At 37.1% G+C, this 23962-nt stretch overlaps 2 protein-coding genes across 11 annotated transcripts in view; one reads left to right on the plus strand and one right to left on the minus strand.

The window, feature by feature from the left end:
• Positions 1-19296, minus strand: part of LOC139960441 (leucine-rich repeat-containing protein 45-like) — a 35983-nt gene extending 16687 nt beyond the window's left edge. The window contains exon 1 of the mRNA XM_071958791.1: positions 19182-19296. The gene's annotated coding sequence lies outside the window, so the exon portion shown is untranslated. The remainder of the gene's footprint in view (positions 1-19181) is intronic.
• On the plus strand, positions 15-17124 carry LOC139960442 (putative 3-methyladenine DNA glycosylase). 10 transcript variants are annotated; one of them, XR_011790518.1, is made up of 8 exons: positions 157-382; positions 2327-2795; positions 3377-3752; positions 7416-7597; positions 9573-9877; positions 11628-11760; positions 13081-13165; positions 16670-17124. XR_011790518.1 is itself a non-coding variant. In XM_071958796.1 (3 exons), exons 2-3 carry the CDS (start codon positions 2360-2362, stop codon positions 3742-3744), a joined length of 804 nt encoding a protein of 267 aa, XP_071814897.1. In that variant the 5' UTR covers positions 135-289; positions 2327-2359; the 3' UTR covers positions 3745-4943. The 10 variants fall into 10 exon arrangements, 4 of the variants coding, with proteins under 4 accessions (XP_071814897.1, XP_071814895.1, XP_071814894.1 ...); XR_011790520.1 differs by lacking the exons at positions 2327-2795; positions 3377-3752 and having other exon boundaries at positions 15-382; XR_011790519.1 differs by lacking the exons at positions 157-382; positions 2327-2795; positions 3377-3752 and adding an exon at positions 6206-6497.
• Positions 19297-23962: the final 4666 nt, after the last annotated feature.

Consider the following 23962-nt stretch of genomic DNA (forward strand, 5'->3'; position numbering starts at 1 on the left):
CAGTGGCACAAGTTGTATATAGACGGTGCCCTTGAGATACACACCTTCTTCACTCCATGTGGCAATATTTCCTCAATAGTTGAGCAGTTTCAATTTAGTTCTCACAGTTCGTGTCACTTCGAATGTTGGGTAACTGCATTTCAATGGAAACGAATAATGAGGTTTCTTCCCTCCAATTGGCTGGCAAAATCATCACCCCTGAAACTGCGAATGGGGAATCACCTTACGTCATTGTTCCTAAGACTATAAACAAACTACTGTCACCAGTTACTGTAGGGTGAACGTTGCAGTGAGTCCATGGCCAGATTTGCGAGACCTTTTCACCTCAAAGTTCTAATTGAAGGGTTTAGCTGATGTATAAAGACCTATACTTCTTAGCTAAGTAATGAAAATTGTAGCATTTCTATAGTATCAGTACAAGGCTAGGCCTTTGCGTATTTTGTATTTGTTATTCTGATGTGTAGCCTAACGTAGATTCACATAAAAACACTAGCTTAGGTTATTCGCAGTGTCTTCGTTGTGTGATACCGTGATATTAATTATAATAACTTATAGCTCCAAATCAGTATGTGGTAAATCTCAAACGATTTACAAGTAATGATAATTGAGTGAATTGACCACTGTGTAAGAAAAGCAAATCATAATGTTATACCTTTGTTGTGTAGTGTTATGGTTTCAAAAAAATATGGTAGCTGCTAACATAGCATTAGAAAGTATGACAAAGAACAAAGTAGTGAATGCCTCAAGTAATGCTTAGCAATAACACAGCAAATAACTTAAATGGTGTGAAGACTCGCGCAAAATGAAAGGTCTAATGCCGGTAATCTGACCTAGTGTTGAATGCGGTGTAACAGAAGTGTTAGACACCACCATCGATCCCAGCTAATACACACACACAGCTTGCTACCATCGGTACTTAGACACTAGTGTACAGTCATTACATACAGCTGCGGTCAATACCCTAAGCACAGTGTACAAACAATACAGCGATGGACATCTCAGGTCCAGTTAAAGATAACAAGGTATCACGTTTCATTACTGTACCGTCTGCATTTGTAGTGACACGAACAAAAGGTCACTTGCAAGCAACGGAAAGTTAACTTTTTCAGATTGCCGCACACGGTTTGGGGGGAGTCTTCAATGCCTTTAAAGCAAATGACAAAGAAGTGGCAGGATGAATGACAACAAATGAAATTGATCTTGTATTTAACTACACACCACAACAGCACAAGATTTCTGCATTTTATATTAAGAAATGGGGTTTTCTTAAATTTAGACTGGAAAAATAAGGACCAAGTATATATATATCAGAGATTTAAATATGGAATGTGTCAGATCGATTTTGGGTTTGTTCATAATTGACATGTGTTCTGTGACCTCTCTCAGAAACATCACTTCAAAACAAGGCAGTATACATACTTAATGTGATGTTCAACACAGCTGTAGTTATCTATAGCTATCTTGTTTACAAACCAAGCCGTACGTCTTGTGGGCACAAGGCACCTCATAGCCCCAATTCGACATGAGCAAATAAGCCTTGATCACTTTTCTTGTCGTAAGCTACTGTACAGTAAGAATTTGAAATGGGGTATCCTGTAAAAAAAGGTGACCACATTTTATTGAAATAAGAGTCTGGGACTAAATGTTGAAGTTGGAATGTTCGACATGGGGAAGGGGTCTAAGGGGAGGGGTAACAATTAACAGGCAGGAGGGTAAAATTTGCAAAATTTTCTAAATCTTGTGAGAATAAAATGTTGTATTTTGAAATTTCACGGACTTCTTGTTAAATCTAGGACAATTTCGGGGACACTTGTTAATCAAGGACGAATCATTGGAATCAGGGACTGTCCTCGAAAATCAGCGATGTCTGTTCACCATAATGTATAACTCAAATGGAATCACAACACTTTCTGTTCTTTGTCTGCTTAAAGTCATTGAAGACTCGCCCCAAACCGCGTGCTGCCATCTGCAAAAGTTAACTTTCAGTTGCTTGCAAGTGAAGTTTTCTTTGTGTCGCTACAAAATGCAGACAGTAATGAAATGTGATACCTTGTTATCTTTAGCTGGACCTGAGATGTCCATTGATGTATCGTTTATACACTGTGCTGTGGGTATTGGACCGCAGATGTATGTACTGACTGTACACTAGTGTCTAATTACTGTCGATAGCAAGCTGTGTGTGTGTATTTTCTGGGATCGATGGTGGTGTCTAACACTTCTGTTACACCTCAATCAAAACTAGGTCAGATTACCGGCATTAGACGTTTCTTTATGCGCGAGTCTTCACACCCTTTAATGTTTTGCTGCATACATTCATCTTTTTCAGTAGGGACTAGCCTGAGTGAGAATTCTTTGCAGAATGCACCGCAGTATAGCATTAAACATGAAGAGACATATAGGAAAGACAGCAAAGGAGACCAACAATGTACCAAAGAAATGTGCTAGAATATGCACTACTGTAATGGATGCAACAGTCCAGTCTGACAAAAGTGAACAAGAGACAAATATAAAAGAAAGCCAAACACCGCTCAGACTTGGCTCCAATTTTTATAATCAGGATTGTATATCTCTGGCAAAGGCCCTTTTGGGTAAAATATTAGTAAGACTCGTAGATGGTGTAAGAATAACGGGACGAATTGTGGAGACCGAGGCTTACCTCGGTGTGAAAGACTCTGCCTGCCATTCATACAAGAGAAGGAAAACTCACAGAAATCAAGCTATGTTTATGATGCCGGGAAGTTTATATGTCTACATCATCTATGGAATGTACCACTGTATGAATATATCCTGCAAAGGTTTGTATTAGAAATCCAGCTTGTTGCATCATGTTGATGAATGCCTAACCTTGTATAACTGTCATTTTTTTCATAACTATTTCCTCTGATACATGTTCGCTTAGCTTAGTAGTTCTGTTGGTTCCTTTTCTAGATTTGTAACATAAGTATTAAACCCTTTAGCTTTATCCGTAGTCAGTTTTAAACCAACCAGCCTTCATCAGTATAATTACTGGTAATTTTTTTTTTTTTGAGATAGAGGGTAGGGAATGGAAGGAGGGAAACAGAGAGAAATGTATATTCAGTAACTTGTCTTTCTTACTGTAATTGAAATACACCTTTGTTGTCACCCCCCCCCCCCTTCCCACTACTTATCCTCTCCAAGAAATGATTTTTCTCTAGTACCCTAAACAGTATTTAGTTAATCTTGATAGTACAATGCAATGTTGTCTAACATGCATGTCTATTTTTCCCACATTTAGAGATTATGGAGTGACTTCACTCAAGTTAGGACAGTTATTGGCAGCAAACGTGACTTTGTTAGAACTCTGGAACAATGCTGCATTTAAGACAATCTCTTATTTAATCACATACTCACACAGGTGAGGGCAGCGTTGTCTTACTGCGAGCGGTCGAACCCCTCGAAGGTGAAAACATGATGCGGAAATTTCGATCAGAGAGACGCAAATCTTCAAAGGAGTTGAAGACGAATGCATTGTGCAGTGGTCCGGGCAAACTGTCCGATGCTTTGAAAGTCACAAAGGAACTATTCGATAAGGATAGCTTAATTTTGAACCCAGCTATTTGGCTAGAAGATGCTCCCCTGATACCTCCAGAAGACATTGTAAGTTGCACGAGAATTGGGCTAGATAATGTTCCTGCTGAGTCCAGAGATAAACTGCAAAGGTACTATGTGCTGGGTAATCGTTTCATCAGTAAGAGGGATAAAGTCGCTGAAGCAGCCTTGTGAAATGGTTTGTAAGTTTTGATGTGCTGGGCTTTGACATGTGTGCTTTCAATGGGGGCATGATCACAATTCAGTTTCAGTTTATTTCTCTATGTATTCTCCAAAGGAGGTATAAGATATTGATACAACCGGAAAGTCAACAAATTCCTTGCTAAATTTGACAGAATGTATGAGAATAATTAATGTAGACTATGCGGAGACAGTTTTCTTAATAATCAACTTGAATGGAGTGTATTTGCAGGCAAACTTTACATTAATGGCCTACTGTACTAATCTAACGTGCAGAATATCTTCCTTGGACTGATGAAAGATAAAAGTTGATTACATTGGAGTGCATTGCAAGATAGCAATTACAGCAATGTACTGTTCGGTCTTCCTAGTTTCTTGCATTTGGACAGTATGTTCAGGTTGTATGTTTGGTCATATTTGGAAAACCAAGTTGGCTTCTAAATTTTGTTCATGTTAATTAGGGCTCGAAATGTCTATTTTCTTCCCAATAAATCATTCATTTGTAGTTTGACAATATACCACTGGTGTATGGTACAATGACAAACATCTGAGATAATTTTTTTTACACAATACGCATTTTTGCAGTCTGGTTACAGTGGCTGGATCATAAATGTTAACACAATTGACAAATGGGGTAATTTCATCATAAAGCATTAACCTATCTATCCCATATATTAATTGTTATGTGATTGCACAAAGATGACATAATTAGTTTCATTTGATGAAAGTTGGTGACAATCATCCATAACGGTGTAAAAAGTTGTCCAAGAAAGTCATCTTATGTCTAGTAATTTTCACAATTGTTTAAGGAAAGACAGTATCAAATAAAGTTGTCAAACACAGGGCCTGCATAACTGGTATGGTATTATCATTATTATTCTGCATATTAATCAAGTTGAAGACTAATTGATCTATAGCAGAGGTTTCAAGTGCTTTTTACCGATCAAGAGCCAGTTTTACTTGCTTTGACACTTGATAATAATTGTAGTAGCTAAGACTAATTCATTTGTATGTTTATTGCTTTGATTACCTATGCAGTAAGTACTGTACAATGTTTGGGCTCCTTAAATCTTCCACAAGCCAATTGAATGCTGTTTGGTAACATGGATCATTTCAAACTTTAAATTGGAATTAATTTCTACATAATTTTCAGCTGGGCAATAAAACAATAAACAGCATTGAAATATTTGGAATGTCCATTTTAGTTTGTGTTTTTCTTGTCTATTTTTCTGAAAATGTATCATGTGTAGGCCTATATCTATATGACAAGCTAGAATGACATTTAGTGGCATATCCATATTCATGAGGTATATGCCACGCGACAGACGACGCCAAATTTAGGTAGCCTATCAAGACCTTAGTAAGGAAGTAATGAATTGCACTCTGTTGACTACTAGGGTTGCTATGCAGTGAATGTGAGTAGCCTGTAAAATATTCCAACTTGAATGTCTGAATTAAATCACTTTTCCTTAGTTATGGGTAAGTAATACAATTAATAAATGTGTGCTAATAATGTGCATAACTATAATTACAATTATAATAGCATATTCACAGAGCAGGTGAATCTGTTCTTACCATGATTTTAGATCTAAAATCGATATCGATATTGAAAGTGTTCGGTATATAAACTGGAAAGACTTAAGCCTAGGCGTTACTCCTTTCCTCTGTAGTGCAATTCTTATATCAACAAAAATAACATTTATTCCTAACACAGAGATATTTCTGAAAATTGAACTCCAGAAACAGCAATTAAAGATATTACTGGATTAGGTCTGCTAGCTGTCATTTTGTAAATCTCTTTATGTGTCCAAATACCACTCGGATATGAACCCTTTTACAATTGCTTTCTTTCAACAATTCCATGGTAAAATGTTGACCCAGAAACTTTTAACATCATTAGGCCATGTTAAGCAATTATTTAGATTTCCCTTTTATACAAAATCCGTCACCAATGTAACTTATGTATGTAATAATTAACGAAAAACAATGAATAAAATAAAATAAGCACATGTGGGTCCACGTTTTGTATAAAGTTGCCAGGTCTTCTTAGTGTATATGAAGAATCCTTAAAATATCACCCAAATGGCATACGATTTCTGTAATGGGCACAAAACTCCCCCACCCACACCCCCCCCCCCAAACTAATAACTAACAAAAAGCAATAACAAGCAAATTAAGTACATGTGGGCCAATGTAATGTATAAAATTGCCAGATTTTCTTAGTTTACATGAAGAATCCTTAAAATCTTTGATATCATTCAAATGGAATAAGATTTTTGTAATGAGCTCTCCCCTCCCCCCTCCTCTTTCTGCCCCAGCCCCTTCAAAATTAATTTGATATGATATAGCAGACTACGGATTGAGAGGGCGCAGTTGCCCAATAATAAAGTTTGTGACTAGTGTAACTGTGTCTCCGAAATAGTCCTGACATTAATCTCTCTTTTCAGGTTAGTAAAATCACCCATTCTGTTGATATGTTGGTAGAGGCAAAGTTATAGATGGAGAATAACCTAGGGTGCATAGGTTATGCCTCTTGTGTAATATTGATTTGACTAGAGCATGAAACATCCATTTCGATTTCATTCGTAAATCGCTTTTCAGCCAAGGCCTTATGTTAACTCGTTATTGTGTTACTAGGTTGTCATTCATCACGTTTTATGTGAACCAGTTTTGAGAAAACGTTAGAATCATCCAAACATGACGGTTGTTTAGTCACTTGGGACAAGGGTAGACATACACCATATTAAGTGATTATTATCCCTTTATTTAAAGCATTCGTATATACATGTTCATGATTTACTATTTTAATTATAAGGTAACTATGCGTCACAAGAAGTGCATGTATGCACTTAGGCTAGTAAACGTACGAGTAGGCGATATAAGTGCATATGCATATCGGGCGGCAAAGATGTCGTGACCTATTTTCGGCAAAACGATAAATTGTATGAAAATTGCAAACAAATATCGTAAAATTTTGACAGCACATTAACATTCCCATAAGTTAGGGTGACTTAAAAATGTTCACTGCACCTTGTTGTTTAAAGTTTGAATTTGTGCTAGCTGGCTATTATTAATTAATGTAGTGCTCAATTATCATTTGCCACAAATTGGTTGAAATAATGAATTTCTGATGTGAGCATATTTTTTTTTTGTGCTCAATGTTGAATTTTATGATACTTTGTAGCACAATGTTCAATTGCTCACTTTTATATTTACAAACACATACTTTATGGGATACAAAATTCAAAATGTCAAGCAAAGTTGGCATATACCCATTTGCAATCAAAGTACCAGTACTGGAACTTTGGGGGTAATAAATTTCCAATGGAAAATGTTATAAATTACCAATGTAAAATGGAACTCTTGGGGGTAATAAATTACCAATGTAAAATGGTTGTTATGTCACAATTATAGTGGAAATTTTCACATAAAGTATATGATATTTCCAGATAATTAAATGATTCCAAAATCGTCATAGTCGACAACCACCAAATACCTCCACCATGCACTAACTAATTCCAGTCTACTGCCTCTTACAAAGGCTCAAAATGTAGGCCTAGTATTATAATTTTTTCCTGATTTTAATGCATGTTTTAAGTGATATTCTACTACATCATTATGTAAAGAAATGCTTGATTGTTCATTATATTTGGCATATTTTATAGATATTCATGCTTCCTTATGCTGAATAACTCCACCCACCCACCAACCATCAACCAACCAAGAACAAGCTACAGTATACCAACCAACCAGCCAATAACCACTAGAGGATGTACTAGAGCTACAATTTGAGGCTAAATCGATTGTAGGGCACTGTCTGGGAATGTCCACATAGTGGATTATCCAGGTCCGTAGCAGATAAATTTGTTTGCCCATGATGCATTGGGTAATATCTATTTTTTCCAAATTTCAACAGCTGTATAATGTTTAATTTATGAACACCTCTCTGGTTTTTGTATTCAAAGAAAAATAATTTACCCCATTGCATGCGTGTATGGGTGCGTGTTTGTGAGTGAGTGAGCAAAATTAAGTATGTCGCTAACTCCTCCTAGACCCGAAGTCCTGTCAAGTTCAAGCTTGGTGAAAGGGTGCCTGACCATGTTAACTCATGCCTGCATGATTGATGACGTCAAAGAGGTTGAAGGTCAAGAAATCTAAAAATTGTTTTTTTTATAGCCATTTTCGGCATGCCAACTTGTTGGACAAAGGTATTAAACCACATATGTAGAGAATGAAGAGACAAAGTTTAAAACAAGACAGATTTAGCTGTTAAGGCTTGTAGTTAACGGGTCACCCCCGAAATGACAAGTACTTACGAAAACTGGCTCTGTCAACCACAACTGATACAACAGTAACCATAAGTCTAACTTCATAGTTTCAGGTAGAAGAAGATCATAGTTAGGTTTAAGGCTTTAATACAGGTTTGTATGTAATAATAATTCCAGAAATCAATGATATATGGCCCTAATGTATGCACAAGACAATCCCTATTTTCAAAGATGTAAATTAACATCTTTACTGTGGTCACAGATGACATTTATCTCAATAACTGAAAGTTCAAAGTTCTTCTTTTATATGGTTTTACATTGCCAATGACCAACACATCTCTGCATATTTATGAGAGGACAGGCTTTAACATTATTACATAAATACTGTGTTGTATGGTCAGTGTGCTCAACTAACAAGGAATTATCACCAATGTACCTCATGGGTTGGTGGCATATTGGCTTAGACTAAGGCGACCAGACGTCCCCGATTTTCGGGGACAGTCCCCAATTACAGTGTGCTGTCCCGATGAGCAAGTGTCCCCGAAAATGTCCCCGATTCGTCAAAATGTTCAGGAATTTCAAAAATATCCCACATTATTAGTAAAATAATTGTAAAAATAAAATTTAGTCAAGTGTGCAGTCGCAGAACAGAACTTATAACCAGTATTTCAGGTGGGCCAGTGTAAAGTGGAAACACTGTTAAAAATATGCTAGATCGATCTAGCCTAGCACTCTTTCGACCGTATAAATGGCAACTACGGCGACACAACGACACTTATAGTGTGAGCATGAGCAAATCACAAGCTCTCAAAGAACCACGTAAAGTAAGTGGATTTCATTTAAGAAAAAGCTACATTTTTGAAAATGAAAATGATTTAAAAAGTGCTTCTAAGTATCACCATTTTACATCTAAGCACCTTAGGCACTTGAGGTCTAACATAAAAAATGTTGAGGACCATACAAGATCTGATGATGGAACTTGTTATAAGGGTGCACAATAAGGAGCTCTCGAACTGATTAGATTTTAGGCATGAAATATGTTAATTATGTAGCAAATTGGCATAACTAACGCTTTAGCTTGTTTAACACAAAATATGTTAATTATGTTAACTTTACATGACCACCAATCATGTTGGCGATCAAAGGAAAAACCCACTGTTGCGTAACTAGGCAAGACTAGAGGTTCGAGAACCGCATTGTATTATTAACTTGGTATGTTACATCAGGGTGTGTTCACCCACTGCACTGATGTCACCATCAGTCTGAAATCACAATTCGGACCAGGCACCCTCATGTTTATCACCTAAATAGACATTTCCATATTGTCTCATCATTGTCATCTTTATACGAGTCTATATAAGCATCACACACACACACACACACAGCGGAAATTCACTCCATAGCACATCAACACATATGTTTACTCCATCTCACTGATCAACAGAAACTAACTACCTTCATACTTAAAGTACCATCCAGTGAAACCAATGCTGATAATGTTACACAAATGTCCTTCAATTAAGATTTATTTTCTACTTTATCAAATTCCTGCAGATCCATGTGCTACCGCCATCAACAGTAAAGGGTCTACAGTCGGCATTGATGACCAAAACGACAGCCTTTTGATCACCCTTTTTGACTGACGATGGTGCATTGGGACAGTATACCTTGCCACCACCTCAAACTGCAGCACTGCTGAAGGGAAATCAGTTGAGGAAACATTGGAGGTTATAAGCGAAGAATAATACGTCTTTTCAGTGAGAGGCTCAGTCATTTGAAAGCTTATCACCGACATCAACATTGCCTTCAACATCCTCAACCAGCAAGCCTACATCCACCTCTACAGCACTGAAAAAACAGTAACATTTTCCTCAAATTAACATGCACTTACTTCACCTCATTTTCATATAACTGACAGCACAAACAAAGCTTACCAGTCGACTTCACATGAAGAAGTATGTTGTACAAACTTTCTGTTCTCATTTAGTGATCACAATATCAAAAATTAAAAAAAAGACTAGTGTGTTATTTACAGCTTTTGTATGTTGGAAGCAATGCACGCATGTGTGTCTCAAATTTCTATACCCCTGCTGTTGCACTTAAATAACAACCCACCCAAATTTGGTATAGTCGTGTAAAAGGGCTGTCCAGTATTTGTTATCTCAAAAATGTTTACTTTAATATACAGTTAGGTTCTCAAGTTCCCTAAATTGTCCTGTTCTTAACCCTGAAACTTACCCATATATGCATCTAATGTACCATCTCCTATCCAGTCCCTAAATTTTGGCACATAGCCCACCCTCTAAATTAATTGACCATCTTCCAAAAAAAAAAAATCATGCAAGAACTATTTATAGAAAAAAATCTACCAAGACAATAAGACACTGTTTCCAGCTTATTCAAGTAGCTGTAGAAGGAAGAATACCATTAAGAGGGTGGCCTACTCAACTACACAAAATCTGTGGGAAAGACATTGTAGTATGAGCTACTGCACTATTGGTGCTCCAGTAATTTCTTTTACTGTACAGCTTGCAAACATCTTAGCAATGGCCATAAGTAGAAGTTATTGGAAACAACACATAAATCTTTTGCACTTTTTAATCACTACTTCTAATTTTTGGTAGTAGGTGTGTTTTTTAAACACTTTCAAATTAGGTCAAGTTTGTCATACTCGTTATGAACTTCTGATACCTCTAGGTGCAAATTGTAGTCTTATGCAACTGCATCCATGTGTTCCACAAGACAATAAAAAGAGTATGCATTTTCCCCATCCATTTTCAAAAGAAACATACAATTATCATTTGCATTCTTCAATAGTTTTTCACAGCCAATACTCATAACTAGTACAATAACTACTGTTCATGTTCCACAACATGGTAACATGTGTTACAGTAATTACTACAAGTTTTTTCTTACTGCATTTTTTAAAAATCTTAAAATTTAAAAAAAAAAAAAAAATACAATTTAAAATTTAGTTTCTTTTAATTTACTGCAAATTTTCACCTGTCAGACTTCAACGTGTAACAGCTTTCCAGTAATTACTGTGCAAACTGTAACACATGTTACCGTGTTGCGAACACAGCCCAGTAGTTACTGATGCAAGGTTTTGGAACATGAACAGTAGTTTCTGTACTAGCTATGAGTATGGGGTGCTTTTTATCACTTATTATGTTATATCTTCATGTTTAAACAGTTTTATTTCTTTACAAACTCAGTCAAATTTGTCAACTTTCTTTGTTACATGTGAAATAGTCATTTACAGGCCATCAGGGATAAACCTTAACATTTCCCGCAGCTGCTCAATATTTACTGGCCCTTGGCGCAAATTTCGCTGTCCGTTTTGGACAGTCTTAGAGCCCTGACTTAGATGATAAAGTTGTAGGATGATGAAGAGGGCACCTAAGGCATTGAAAAGGTTAAAGGGCATACCCCAGTCGTTGCTATCAGTGATGGATGATTTTTAAGCTCATTACTGCAAGAGGTATTTTGCCATCCACCTGCTTCCTGACGTACATATTTTTACGTTCATTGAGTGTGTTTTGTTTGTTCTTCTTTCACCCTCTGTCTGTCTACATTGTTGGTTCTCTTTTCTTTCATCTTCCGCTGCAGTTTATTCTCCCCACAAAAGGTTGCTATAGAAAATTTAGGAGATATGGCTCAGTCGGAGTACAAGCACGGCTCATCGCTAGACATGGGAGTCCAGTGGTAGCGATAGTTACAGGGACATTTTAACCAGTCATAAGTAAGTTTCACTCTCTAAACATGTTTTATTTGAACCAAGGTTTTGTCAGCTGGCAACATACTATCTATGTTTTATTCTTTTGTAAAACAATTCAAAAATAAGAAACTGACTGGGAAAAGTAAATGCAATGTACTTTATTGAAACAAGTTATTGGATAATCCCAAACTGAATGTAAATACCATAAATGTAACTGGTTGAAAGGTAACGATGTGTCTTGGTAACAACATTTTAAACTATCTCAAGATGTAAAGGATTGGAAGGAAGGAAGGTAAATAGAAGTCGATTTGGGGTGGGGTTGAGTGGAGGAAGGGTGGGCAGCTAAAATAAGTTGCTTGTAACAATATGATTTTTAAATTTACACTCTTAACAGTTGACTGTACTGAAAACTGCACAGTGCATTTTAAAGTAGACCACTATCTATTTGTTGCTGTAAAGCAGAACTGTTGTGACTTTGTGTTGAGTTTGTTTTGATCTCATCTCCCTTCATGTAATGTATAGGGAGATGAGATATTGTACTTCATCCCACATCAGAAATGTGAGTGAGTGAGTGTGTATGTGGGTGGGTGGGCGGGTATGTGTGTTTGTGAGTGAGTGAGCAAATTAAGTATGTCGCAAACTCCTCCAAGACCCAAAGTCCTGTCAAGTTCAAGCTTGGTGGGTGGGTGCCTGACCATGTTGGTGGGTGGGTGCCTGACCATGTTAACTCATGCCTGCGTGGTTGATGACGTCAAAGAGGTCGAAGGTCAAGAAATCTAAAAAATGGTTTTTAGCCATTTTCTGCATGCCAACTTGTTGGACAAAGGCATTAAACCACATTATATGTAGAGAATGAAGAGACAAAGTTAAAAACAAGACAGATGTTTAGGGTTGTAGTTAACGGGTCAATTGAGTTAAAATTGGTCTCAATTGTGCAAAAGAGTGCGTCGTGAACTTCTCCTAGACTGTAAGTCTGATCAGGTTCATACTTGGTGGGTAGGTGCCTGACCATGTACTGTAAACTTGATCTTGGGTGATTGGTATAAATGTCATAGGTGGAAGGTCAAATACCTAGAAACTGTAGCCAGTTTCTGCTTGTCAGTATGTTGGAAAAAGTCATTAAACCACAAAATATGTAGACTATAATGGGACAAATTTTAAATTAGAACTTATGCAGTTGTTAAGGGTCAAGGTCAAAGTTCATTGTAGATCCATTCCATCATAGAAGAGATGAGATGCCCTGGATTGCCATCTTGTCTTATGTTTTAATCGTAATAGATACTAAGATCCCATAACAAGGGTGTTTATTAAGCAAGTTTCATTCGTTTCTGTTTTTCTCGACAGGAAAGATATGATTGATAAAGATGGCTACCTTCAAGGTATGCAAGGAATTAAGATGACTAATGAAGCAATCCATGACAGAATTAAGGTGAGATGACAAAACTAGTAATTAATGGATCATTCAACTGTCAATTTGAGTATAGTTTCATTAGTTTAATGTAAGTTTAATTGCTTTGTTCAAGGACTGTCCTAACATTGTTGTTGTTATATACCATTAGATGCAAGGTCACATTGCGACTAACATGCAACATCGTGTAACTTGTTGAAAATTTCAAGTTTCATTGCTTACACTACATTTTGTGTTTAATAGAATGCTGAGTGAAACTACCCACTGCTATAGGTGATGAAACATTTGGTGTTTAATCCGCAAGCTCCAGCTCATTCATTGGGGCTTAAATTTCTACTCCTACCCCGATCCCAAGGAAGAGAGTAAGTGACATCTGCTCCTGTAATGCGACAATAGCATAAGAGACGGTGGTATGAACAGACCTTACAGGGAAATAGTTAACGTCATTTAATGAAAGTGAAAATATTCCCCATCTTGGTGGGGTACATTTTCAAGTTTCTTCCATTTGGGTTTGGTACGTTGAGAGTACAAGATGGATATGATGCTCACATTGTGTAAAATAATTGGTAGCAGTATGCTGGAGACAATGGGTTGTAGGACTATTGTTTGCGAGCGGGTCACAGATGGTCATGTGCGAAGAAAGTTGGAATGAATTTCAAAACTAACCAATGAGTCTGTCTTGCGTACAAAGATTTACTTCGCTGCTAAATAAACCCGAGCACGTTTAGCAGGATTGTCAAGCATAAATCAGGGACTTTTAACTTTCGGTTAAAATGTTTAATTTATGGTAGTTCGCAAGCGAAGATGTTACCTAACTTATATGGAATTGATACCAAGTTTTTGTATTGAATGAGTGCAGTTGTTAAATTTTATGTCCTTGCCAACCCCACCCCACCCCGGAAAGAAGTATCCCTATTAAACCGGGATGAAATAACACTTAGTTATATTCAGTCTTACTGAAGGCGATGGAGTACAACAGAGTTGAGGAGAGTGGAATTTTCCGAACGTTAAAGAATACAGCAAGTTTATTTACTTCGTCCTCAGAATCAGTGTAAAGTACATTTGGTGAATATTGTAAGGATAACAAGCTCGTTCTCTTTTTCCTAGAACTGAATAAGTATTCACGCAAAGCAAATTGCTCTTTAACCCATCATGAAAGTAGCTATGCAATACTAGTGTATTTGAAACAATATTATACCTGCTACTAGTTTTTCAATATGCAACTGTGCATTATCTTTTTTTTTGGGGGGGGGGGTTTCCCTAAAATTGTATGTGCATTGTGTCATGTTTGTTTTGACAAATAAGGCTTTGTTCTGTGCAGTGATAATTGTTTCCTTTGATCCCAGAGATATAAATATAAATAGAGGAAAATCTTGAAAAGAGTGTAACAATATTAACGTCAGGTTGGGTCAGATCTTGCTGGAAACTCTACATGTAAAGAGACTAGAAGAGAATTGGTCGGGAAGGATGGGAGAGGGGGGAGGGCGGTTCTTAGTGGAATATTTAGGGACATTGCAGTTATTGTGTGTTGTTCTCCATCTCAATTAAAGACCTGTAATTTATTTGTAAATAAACACCCAGTTACTTAGTATTTTGCTGTTTTGGATGCAGCCAGGGGTGGGACCTAGATTCCCCATCTCTTAGATTTTGTCTGTGACCCTACCAAACACTTATCCAGTACCACTAAACCCACTCTGAACTGTGTTGCTCCATTTACCAGAGAGAATTTTGCTATGAAATTGACTGACTTGCTACACAAGTGCAAAGATATTAGGCATTTTTTTTCCATTAACAGAAACTCTAGTATTATCATCAATATTAATGATAAAAAAAATGGAAAAAACTTTTAGCACATGTATTCACAATAGTAAACACTAACTTATTGCCTCCACTCCACCCTCCACTTTAATATTCTGGCTTTGCTTTCTGATTATGGGTTGGTTTGAGATGTAGTACATTTCTCCATACATGTTTTTGTCAGATAATGAAATGAGAACAAGAATTAATATAATTGTAAAAGAAATGTTTCCTTCCTTGACAGCATGACTTCATATTTGTCACTTCTTCAGTATCTACCTAAATGACAAATGTAGGCTGAATTTTAGACACAATAATGTTGTAGTCCACCAGAACAAGGTTAATTTGAGATTTTACACTCATACACTGCTGATCCAGTTTCAAGCTATTCACTGTTAAAATATGCTAAACCTCCGGCATGTTCCTTTAAAGGCTAACTTGATGATGTTATCAGCTCCTCTAGTACAGGCTTAAATGTTAATGTTAACCCATTGCTTTACATAAATTCTAATAACTCGCTCAACCAAAGCATGTTCCTTTAAATTGATATTAAAACAACAACACCCTTGCACCCATTGAATGAAAATTAAATACCATCTGTCCAAAAGTTGACGAATTTGTACTACCACTGGAAACATGTCATTTGATACAGGTAAAACCAGTGGCGTAGGAAGGTACTTTTGAGTGGGGGGGCTGAAGACTGATGGCCGGCCTGGGGGAGGGGTCTAAGGGGAGGGGGTGTCCCCCTCCCCTTTGGAATTTTTTGCATTTCCAGGTAGCCTCAGATGCAATTTGGTGCGATATAGCACACTTCAACACCCACTCCATTTTGTAAACTTAATTTTGTATTTTCACCAGGCCTTAGATGCAATTTGGTGCTCCAAATGAGATTTTTTTTCTCATTTGGAAATGAAAAAGGGGTTTTCTGACTTGCGAAGCGGGGGGGCGGAATGATACTTCCGCCCCTCCACATTTTTCACTGGGGGGGCTGGCACCCCCCCAGCCCCCCCGGTTCCTACGCCCTTGGGTAAAACTCTTTTTGTGATTTCGTGTTTGATCTGATGAATTGAGCTAAACGGTTAAAGTATTAGACTAAATAGTCTTGTCACTCTAAACTGATGAACCTCGGCAAAATAAAGGGTCGTTCCCCCAAAAATTTAAAGTGGCATAAAACTCTAACCTGGCACTGTTGTCAATGGTTCACAACAAATTAACTGAGGTTTGTTTCTAAAGTCATCTTTCTTATGTAGTTTTCCTTCATGTCTTTCCATTGTAATATAGCTTGTAAATCTATTGCAACTTAAATATTTTTGGCCTTTATGTTGTAATATATTCTTTTTTTTTTACATTTTTTTACATTTTATAATAATATTCTGTAACTACTGTAGTTGATACAACAATACTAGACATTTTACTAGTAGATGGGTTATAAAAAATACAATTTTTGTTGTTGACATTTCTGACATTACATAAGTTAGGGAAATCATTATATGTTCTTACATGTCTGTCTGTGGCTCTGACCCCCTCCCACCAAGAAAGTGTTACTCCCCCCACCCCCTCCCATCACCCAAGGCAATCCGTGTGTGCCCTTAAAATTATTGGCTATTGTCGACTCATTTGAGTCTTCAAATGTAACATGCATGATCTACACTTTATGCAGAGTACTTTTGTCTAAATGGCTTGTGTATTCCTATCTAGTAATTTTCTTTCATACTCTTCTATGGACAGAACCACCTATGGTGTCCACCATGGAACAGCTCCCGAGAGACCTCCAGAAGACTTCGTTCCAATTCTGGTAGCGACGTGCCGAACGCTTCATCAATCCAAAGAGACAAGCCGATGGAAGTTTCCTCCAAAAGGATTAGAAATAGGACTAAAGTTGAAGAAGAATCGGAAAGTGATTCGATCCAGCTACCAGATAGTCCTGCCAGTCTCGGACTTTCAGGATCACAAACTTTTTGAGCCACCGATATTGCAGCTTCTTAAAAGATATATATACATTTTATATATATATATATATAAATATATATATATGTAAGCGTTTCTACTTTTTTTTTTGTATGACCATGTGTGTAAATATTGAAGCACTAAGGATATGCAGTTTTTTTCCCTTGAAATAGCAACAGATAAAATGGAGAATACTGTTATGATAGCTGTACTTAAAACACTTTTTTCTGCAGAAATCTATCTATATTTCATGCATAGTCTTGAATACTTCTGCAATACCATAAGACCATCTCTGCCCTGCACCTAAAAATACCGGTGTATTTTTCTCTCTTGCATGTTTTCAAAGTGCTATTCTCAGGGGTATCTTGTTGAAAATTTTCTCAGATTAACAGATGGAAATTATGAAAGGTTTTTCGTTAAGGATGGTCATGTGATGATGCTAAAAGATAATCTAATGCCTAAAGAGTCTGTAAATTCAGAAGAGAGGAATTTTTAAGTATCCTATGCCAGGAATCTTCGATTGATTCCTAGCCAAAGTGCAAAAAGGAAGCTAAGGGTGTATGTATGCAGGTAAACGTATGTTTATGTGATGTTCCAACTTGTAAATGGGATGACTCACCAAGCATATCTTGCATGAATTTCATGAAAATTAGGATGTAAATTTACAGCACTGAATTCTTTGGCTGCTCCAGTTATTTAGCAGAGTCAAGGTCAATTGAGGTCATCAGCGGCCAAAATACAAAAACCTCATAGTCGAGTTTAGTGAACATCTGTAGCATCGGTAGAGTGTCATAGTTAGGTGGTAGGTCCCCCTCACTTAGCATTACACTTTGAGGTCAAATGTAACTTGGAGTCATCAGCTGCCAAAAGCCTGAAATCCTTGTCGACATAGCTTCAAAATCAAAGCTGCGATTATCCTCATGCTCCAAAATGTACAAGAACTGAATGTTCTATGAAGAGGTCAAAGGTCACTTAGGGTCAAATTCTGACCACCTTGAAAACTCCAAAAGTTAAGGTCTGATGAATCGCACACCTGGTATGATGGTGCCCCCACTGACATTGCAATCATTTCCTTTTGGTGAACATAATTTGGTCAACTTCAGTTTTAGTTTGTGAAGTGGCCCAAATTACAGATAGGTCTGAAGTAACCTTGAAAAATGCATAAAACAGTCAATCAGGTAAATGATATCTGCTTCAGAAGTGGTAATCATGTGTTTGATGATCTTAAAACACACCTTAAGTGATTCCTGGCAGTAATTGTCACTAGTTGAGTCCAAAGGGGGTAAACAGGCTGTCTGAAAAGTTGCCTTCTTCTGTGTAGTCTATATATACTAGATGGCTTTGGTTTTGAAAATATTTCAGTGTATTGAAGGGGTAGGTTGGTGGCAGAGCTGATTTGCTAACTCAAAAAAGGTAAAAGGTAATGTCCATGCTCATACATATTCAACATCTATGGGTCTATATTTCACATAAAAGGAAGACTGTTCTTTCTGGATTTTAATCCATTTTTGGCCATAAAACTTATGTACTGTAAAAACGTTATCAGTGACTGAATAGGTTGATGTCCAAAGAGTGAGTTAGTACATGTTTTGTGGTCTAGGGAGTTTGAATTGTCTGATCATTTCTGGTTCTTGAACAAATGTTAACTCACTTGACTCTACATCAGTCAGATAGTAAAGTGGGATTTTGTGCAAATTATACGGCAAGAAAATCACAATTCTTTGCCCCCTGTCTAGAGAATGCTAAAACTCCTCTCTTTGGGGGGTTTGATATAGATGCAATATTTTGTTGTCACTAAGTGGACACAGTTTGTTTATTTGCAAGTTTTGGTTGTTTTTTACTTGTAAGCTGCAAACTGAGAAAATGTGAAAAATGTATGGTGAGTTTTTTTGAACTTGTGCTTTCACTGGAAGAATAAAAAAGAAGAGCATGAGTTGAAATTTAACCAGGGACCTTGTGATGCCTACTTTTTTTGTCTATCAGCTACCTTAGGATGCATTTCCAATATTTAATGATCTGGTTGTTTGTAAAATATATACACCTCCACTGAACCTTGTCAGGGAGGGGGTGCTTGCCTACTCGCCTCACCCGCTTGGAAGCCTTGTCAGGGAGGGGGGCAGCCAACTTTGGTGCCGCTTGGGAGCCTTGTTGGGGGGGAGGGGGTGCCGACGAGCTCCTTTTACAGAATTCACCGGCCCAACCGGGGCTTGAACCCATGCTGCTCAGTGTCATTGCAGATGGAACAACCAATCACACCATTTTGGTTCCCAATAAAGTAATCTTCGTTTCTTACCTTTATACTTCCACCTGCTCCAAAGAACAGAAAACTAAAAGACTCTGGTTGGGTCTTGAACTCATGACAGTGTGATGTCTGTCTCTCTTAGTCCAGAGCACTAACCACTGCGCCACAGCAACTGTTGAGAAATAATGTTCGTTTCTAATATTTAAGGTTCATAATGGAAGGAAAGAGGTATAAGAATAGTAAAAGGAAAACTGCCTTCACTGGGGTTTGAACCCTAGACAAGGAGTTGGTCTTGCTCTCCAGGTACAGGCACTACCAACTGCGCCACTGTAACTGTTGAAAATTATTGCTCGTTTCTAATATTTAAGGTGCATAATTGAAGGAAGGAGATATAACAATAGTAAAAGGAAAACTGTCTATACTGGGTTCTGAACTCATGATAGAGCGTTTGTCAGTCCAGAGCACTAACCACTGCGCCACAGAGACTGTTGAAAAAGAGGGCTCGTATCTAATACTTGTACTTCAAGAAGGAAAAGATAAAAAAAAAAGATTAAAATGCGTCGAGCGCCCTCTTACGGCCTCGTTTTTGGTCAGTTTTCAACTTCAGGGGAACAATAGGAGAGCGAAAAACTTTTAGGGTGAACAAAAGATTTCAAAACCTTTGTTCGTCCTGAAAGTTTTTCGCTCTCCTATTGTTCCTCTGAAGTTAAAAACTGACCAAAAACGAGGCCGCTAGAGGACGCTCGACGCATTTTGCCAGTGATACGTGATTTCAAAGCAGTCAAATCACGTATAAAAGAAATGAGCATCCTGAGCATCGATTACTCCCTGTTACGTCTTTTGGGCTAAATCGATTTTGGGTCAATTTTTGACAATTTTTATTTGCGCCAAAAATAGGTTTTTTGTCTGAAAAGTTAAAAAAGTACCTCTTTTTGGTACCCAATTCCAAAATAAACTTCAGATTCGTAATCAGCGTGTCGCGAACTACCAGAAAAGATACACATTTATCGACTTTGCGACACCAATTTTTTTCACCTCAAACTTGCAAAAGTAAGACCGAAAAACTTTTACGACGAACAAAGGTTTAAAATCTTTTGTTGCCCCTAAAAGTTTTTCTATTGTTCCTCTTAAGTTGCAAACTGAGCGAAAGAAGTTTCATAAGAGAGCGCTCGACGCATCTTGTCAGTGATACGTGATTTCAAAGCAGTCAAATCAAACCTTTGTTTGTCATCTTGAGTTTTATCTTGACATTTATGAATAAATGGGTCAAATTTTGGCATAAATTTTGGATAAAACTGCTTACGGTTTTTAAAGGTGAAAAAACTTTTTGTCGCAAAGGCGATAAATGTGTATCTTTTCTGGTAGTTCGCGACACGCTGATTACGAATCTGAAGTATATTTTGTAATTGGGTGTTGTGTGGGGCGTGCGGGGGGGGGGGGGGGACTGATTTATGATTTATGAAAAAAATAGAAATCTATAGACAAAAGCCACGTATCCCCCGAACGGAAGCAGATATGGACCTGGGAGTTGCAGATTTGGGCTCCTGAGCATCGATTACTCCATGTTACGTCATTTGGGCGAAACCGATTTTGGGTCAGTTTTGGGGAAAAAATCAAATCAGGTTTTTTGCCCCCACACAACACCCAATTCCAAAATAAATATCAGATTCGTAATCAGCGTGTCGCGAACTACCAGAAAAGATACACATTTATCGACTTTGTCGTACGAGTGAGCTCGACGCATCTTGCCAGTGATACGTTATTTCAAAGCTGTCAAATCAAACCATTGTTTGTCATCTTGATTTTTTATGGTTTATAAGGTTCTAAGTTTTGACAAAATTGTTCTACTGAAAGTTGGGGAGGAAAGGGTGGGGGTGGGCTGGGTTGTATTAGGCATTACAAAACACATTACAGAATGTTTCAATTGGCTTAAAAGGGTGTAGTAGACCTATTGCTTTAGTTATAAGGCCTTTCAAAGGGCAAAACGATTTTTGAGAAATATCTACCTTTCATATCGACTGCAATATCATCCTGTCTTGTCAAAACAATTTTGTTGGCAAACTAGTCTGTCAGATTATTCATAACATCCTGTTATATGTATGTGTGGGTATGTTAAGCAAGGTCAACTTCCAGTTCCATTTGTAAGGACCAGACAAGTTCTCAAATCACTCTCTGTTTTTTCTTCTACACACTAGAAATGAGAGACAGACAGACAGACAGACAAGAAATAAACACGGAAAGAAAAGGAATTTCAGGAATGCCTGTTTATTTTTCCACCTCTTGCGGATCACGATATTACCCCCCCCCCCCCGCCCCACCATTTTTGATTGAAAATTAATACCGAGTTTAGAAAGGTTAGGGTAACAGTAAATTTTGTCCGAAAACTATCAATATTGAAAAAGAGAAGACCCTGTCACTTCCCTGCCTGGGATTAAGAGTCGATCAGAAGTCTTCTCTTCAAACCAACCAAACGCTTCACAAACAGAACCTCTTTTCTGGAAAGGAAAAAAGAAAACACTTCAGATCGACCTGGGTGATCTTGCCGTACAAATACAACATCAGGATTAATACCATGGCAATTTCTTTACAGCGTTTCTGACCGTCATCATTCACTTTCCGATAACCATTTTTAGGTTTCGTTATATCAATATTCAAATTTGGTTACATAACACTAATTAACTACCATACAGGATATACATTCAACTTTTTATCTCAATTTAAACTTTTTGTGAACTTTTTATCATTTTACAGCCTTGCAGTTATACCTCACCTCACCTTCCCAAATTTTTTTTTTCCATTCTTTTTTTTTATATTTCTGTGCAAAGAATCTATTTTTCCAAAATTGTAGTTGGGCTAACTACATGCATGAACTATACAATCTGTGGGGTATCGGTTGCCATGGTGACTGCAAAACCCTCCACTTTAAACATGAACGCTCACATGACAACAACATGGAAAATCAGGCATAGGAATCATGCTAATTTTGATATATGACATAATTATTCATTGTGCTATTAGTTTCAGTACACCTGTAATGAACATCAGTTGATCCAAACTTTTCTATAAATACTGCCTATTTCTTTTTCTAATATTTCCCTTCAACCTCTGCTATTGTTACAAATTTCTTACTAAGGCACCACCCCGACATACACACAATGGCTGCAGAATGAGTAATTGCAACCACATCACCATGGTAACCTCAAAAATAGGCAAAATACCAAGGAAGTTGTTGAATGAACCCGCCCAGAGGTACACCGGGATACACTTCCTCGTGGTCTGAAGATAGCTATTCCCTTATTATCCAATCACAGCATGCATACTATAACTACAGGTTTGTTCACACCTCCCCATGCTGGCTTTTGAAACTTGTGAAATGCATTTGAAGTTTACAGGCAAATATTATTCTGCATCATCATCATAGCTACACCTTTCATAAATCAAGATCAAGACTAGATACAAATAACGAGTCAACAGCGGGCTAACAGACTTCATACTTTAACAACCGGTCGCCGTATTTCACTTCTTTTTTCCGTGTAAAAACTTTTAAAAAAACGGAAACAGTTTAATATTTCTATATAAATAACATAGACGAAACAACATTGAAGAACTATCTTAGTAATGTCAATAATTGAGAAAACAAGTCGTAATGAAATACTTTAAACATGAATACATGCATCCAAGACGTAACCTTAACACAAGGAATGAGGAATATATTCATACTTTTTATGTGTCTAGCCATTTAATTATTATGAATTAAGAGAAAAAACAGTAAAGATTGTTTTTAAGCTTGGCTTTGTTGTACAAATGAAGATTACATCTCATATCCAGGGAAAATAGGAAAAAATTTCAACATGCAGTCATATTTGAAAAACAACATACCCTTTGAAATGTTTGTTTCCTTCTTTCATTACAAAATACAAGGTTTCACAAAGCCCATTCATTCTTCATCCATTCAACAAGGTTAATTGTTTTATTCATGCTCCGCTACACTACTAAACAAACCACATTCCATACAGATCGGCCTCTGTTGACCAGATGCTGTTACTGAAATATTCCCCATTTTCTTTCTATTGTTAAACCTGAGAAAATCAAAAGACCTATATGATTAATTACGTTATTTTTGTTTTGTTTTCGATACCATTAAAATTGCACTTACTAAGGTACACCTGCAACTAAATTTTAAGAAGGTCTGAATCCAAAGCCAATAGAAAAAAAAAGAGGAAGGAAAAAAAGCTATCCTTCAAATATGGAAACAAAATTAAGCATGCCTGTGAAGTGTACATAAAACGATGTGTTTATATGAGAGCAAATGCACACCTAACAGGCAGATTCATAGTGTTCCTTATTGAATATACAGAAATATTTTGGCAAAGCGATTTTCAATGTCTACTTTCACTACAGCAGTTCTAATGTGGTTTAAATCTTGGCTGTATTTTTGAAGTTCAAGGACTAAAATTAATAAAAGTATGTATAAAAAGTGACGTTTGTGCTCCAATGTAATAAGATTACGAATGAGTGGCTTTTCTCGATCATAAAGGCAGTTTGTATATGTCAAAGAGCTGTAGTTATCATGATTTCTATCACTGTGACCTGGCCTCAAAACAGAAACAAAAGACAAACTTTCTCTTCACAACATGCATGATCTTAACAAAAAAGCAAACATTCAGATAGGTTAAAAAAAAAAAATACAAATGAGAATAACATTTCAGGGAATACACAAACCGAACCGACACGTGGTCCGGTTATGGAAACCGTGGCATGCAAGAAGGAAGGGGCCTTTATGTGCGCCACTCTCATACATATCTACACAAAATACTAACCGAGGAAAGTGA

Source organism: Apostichopus japonicus, chromosome 19 (genome assembly GCF_037975245.1).
Source record: "Apostichopus japonicus isolate 1M-3 chromosome 19, ASM3797524v1, whole genome shotgun sequence".
Classification (NCBI taxonomy): domain Eukaryota; kingdom Metazoa; phylum Echinodermata; class Holothuroidea; order Aspidochirotida; family Stichopodidae; genus Apostichopus; species Apostichopus japonicus.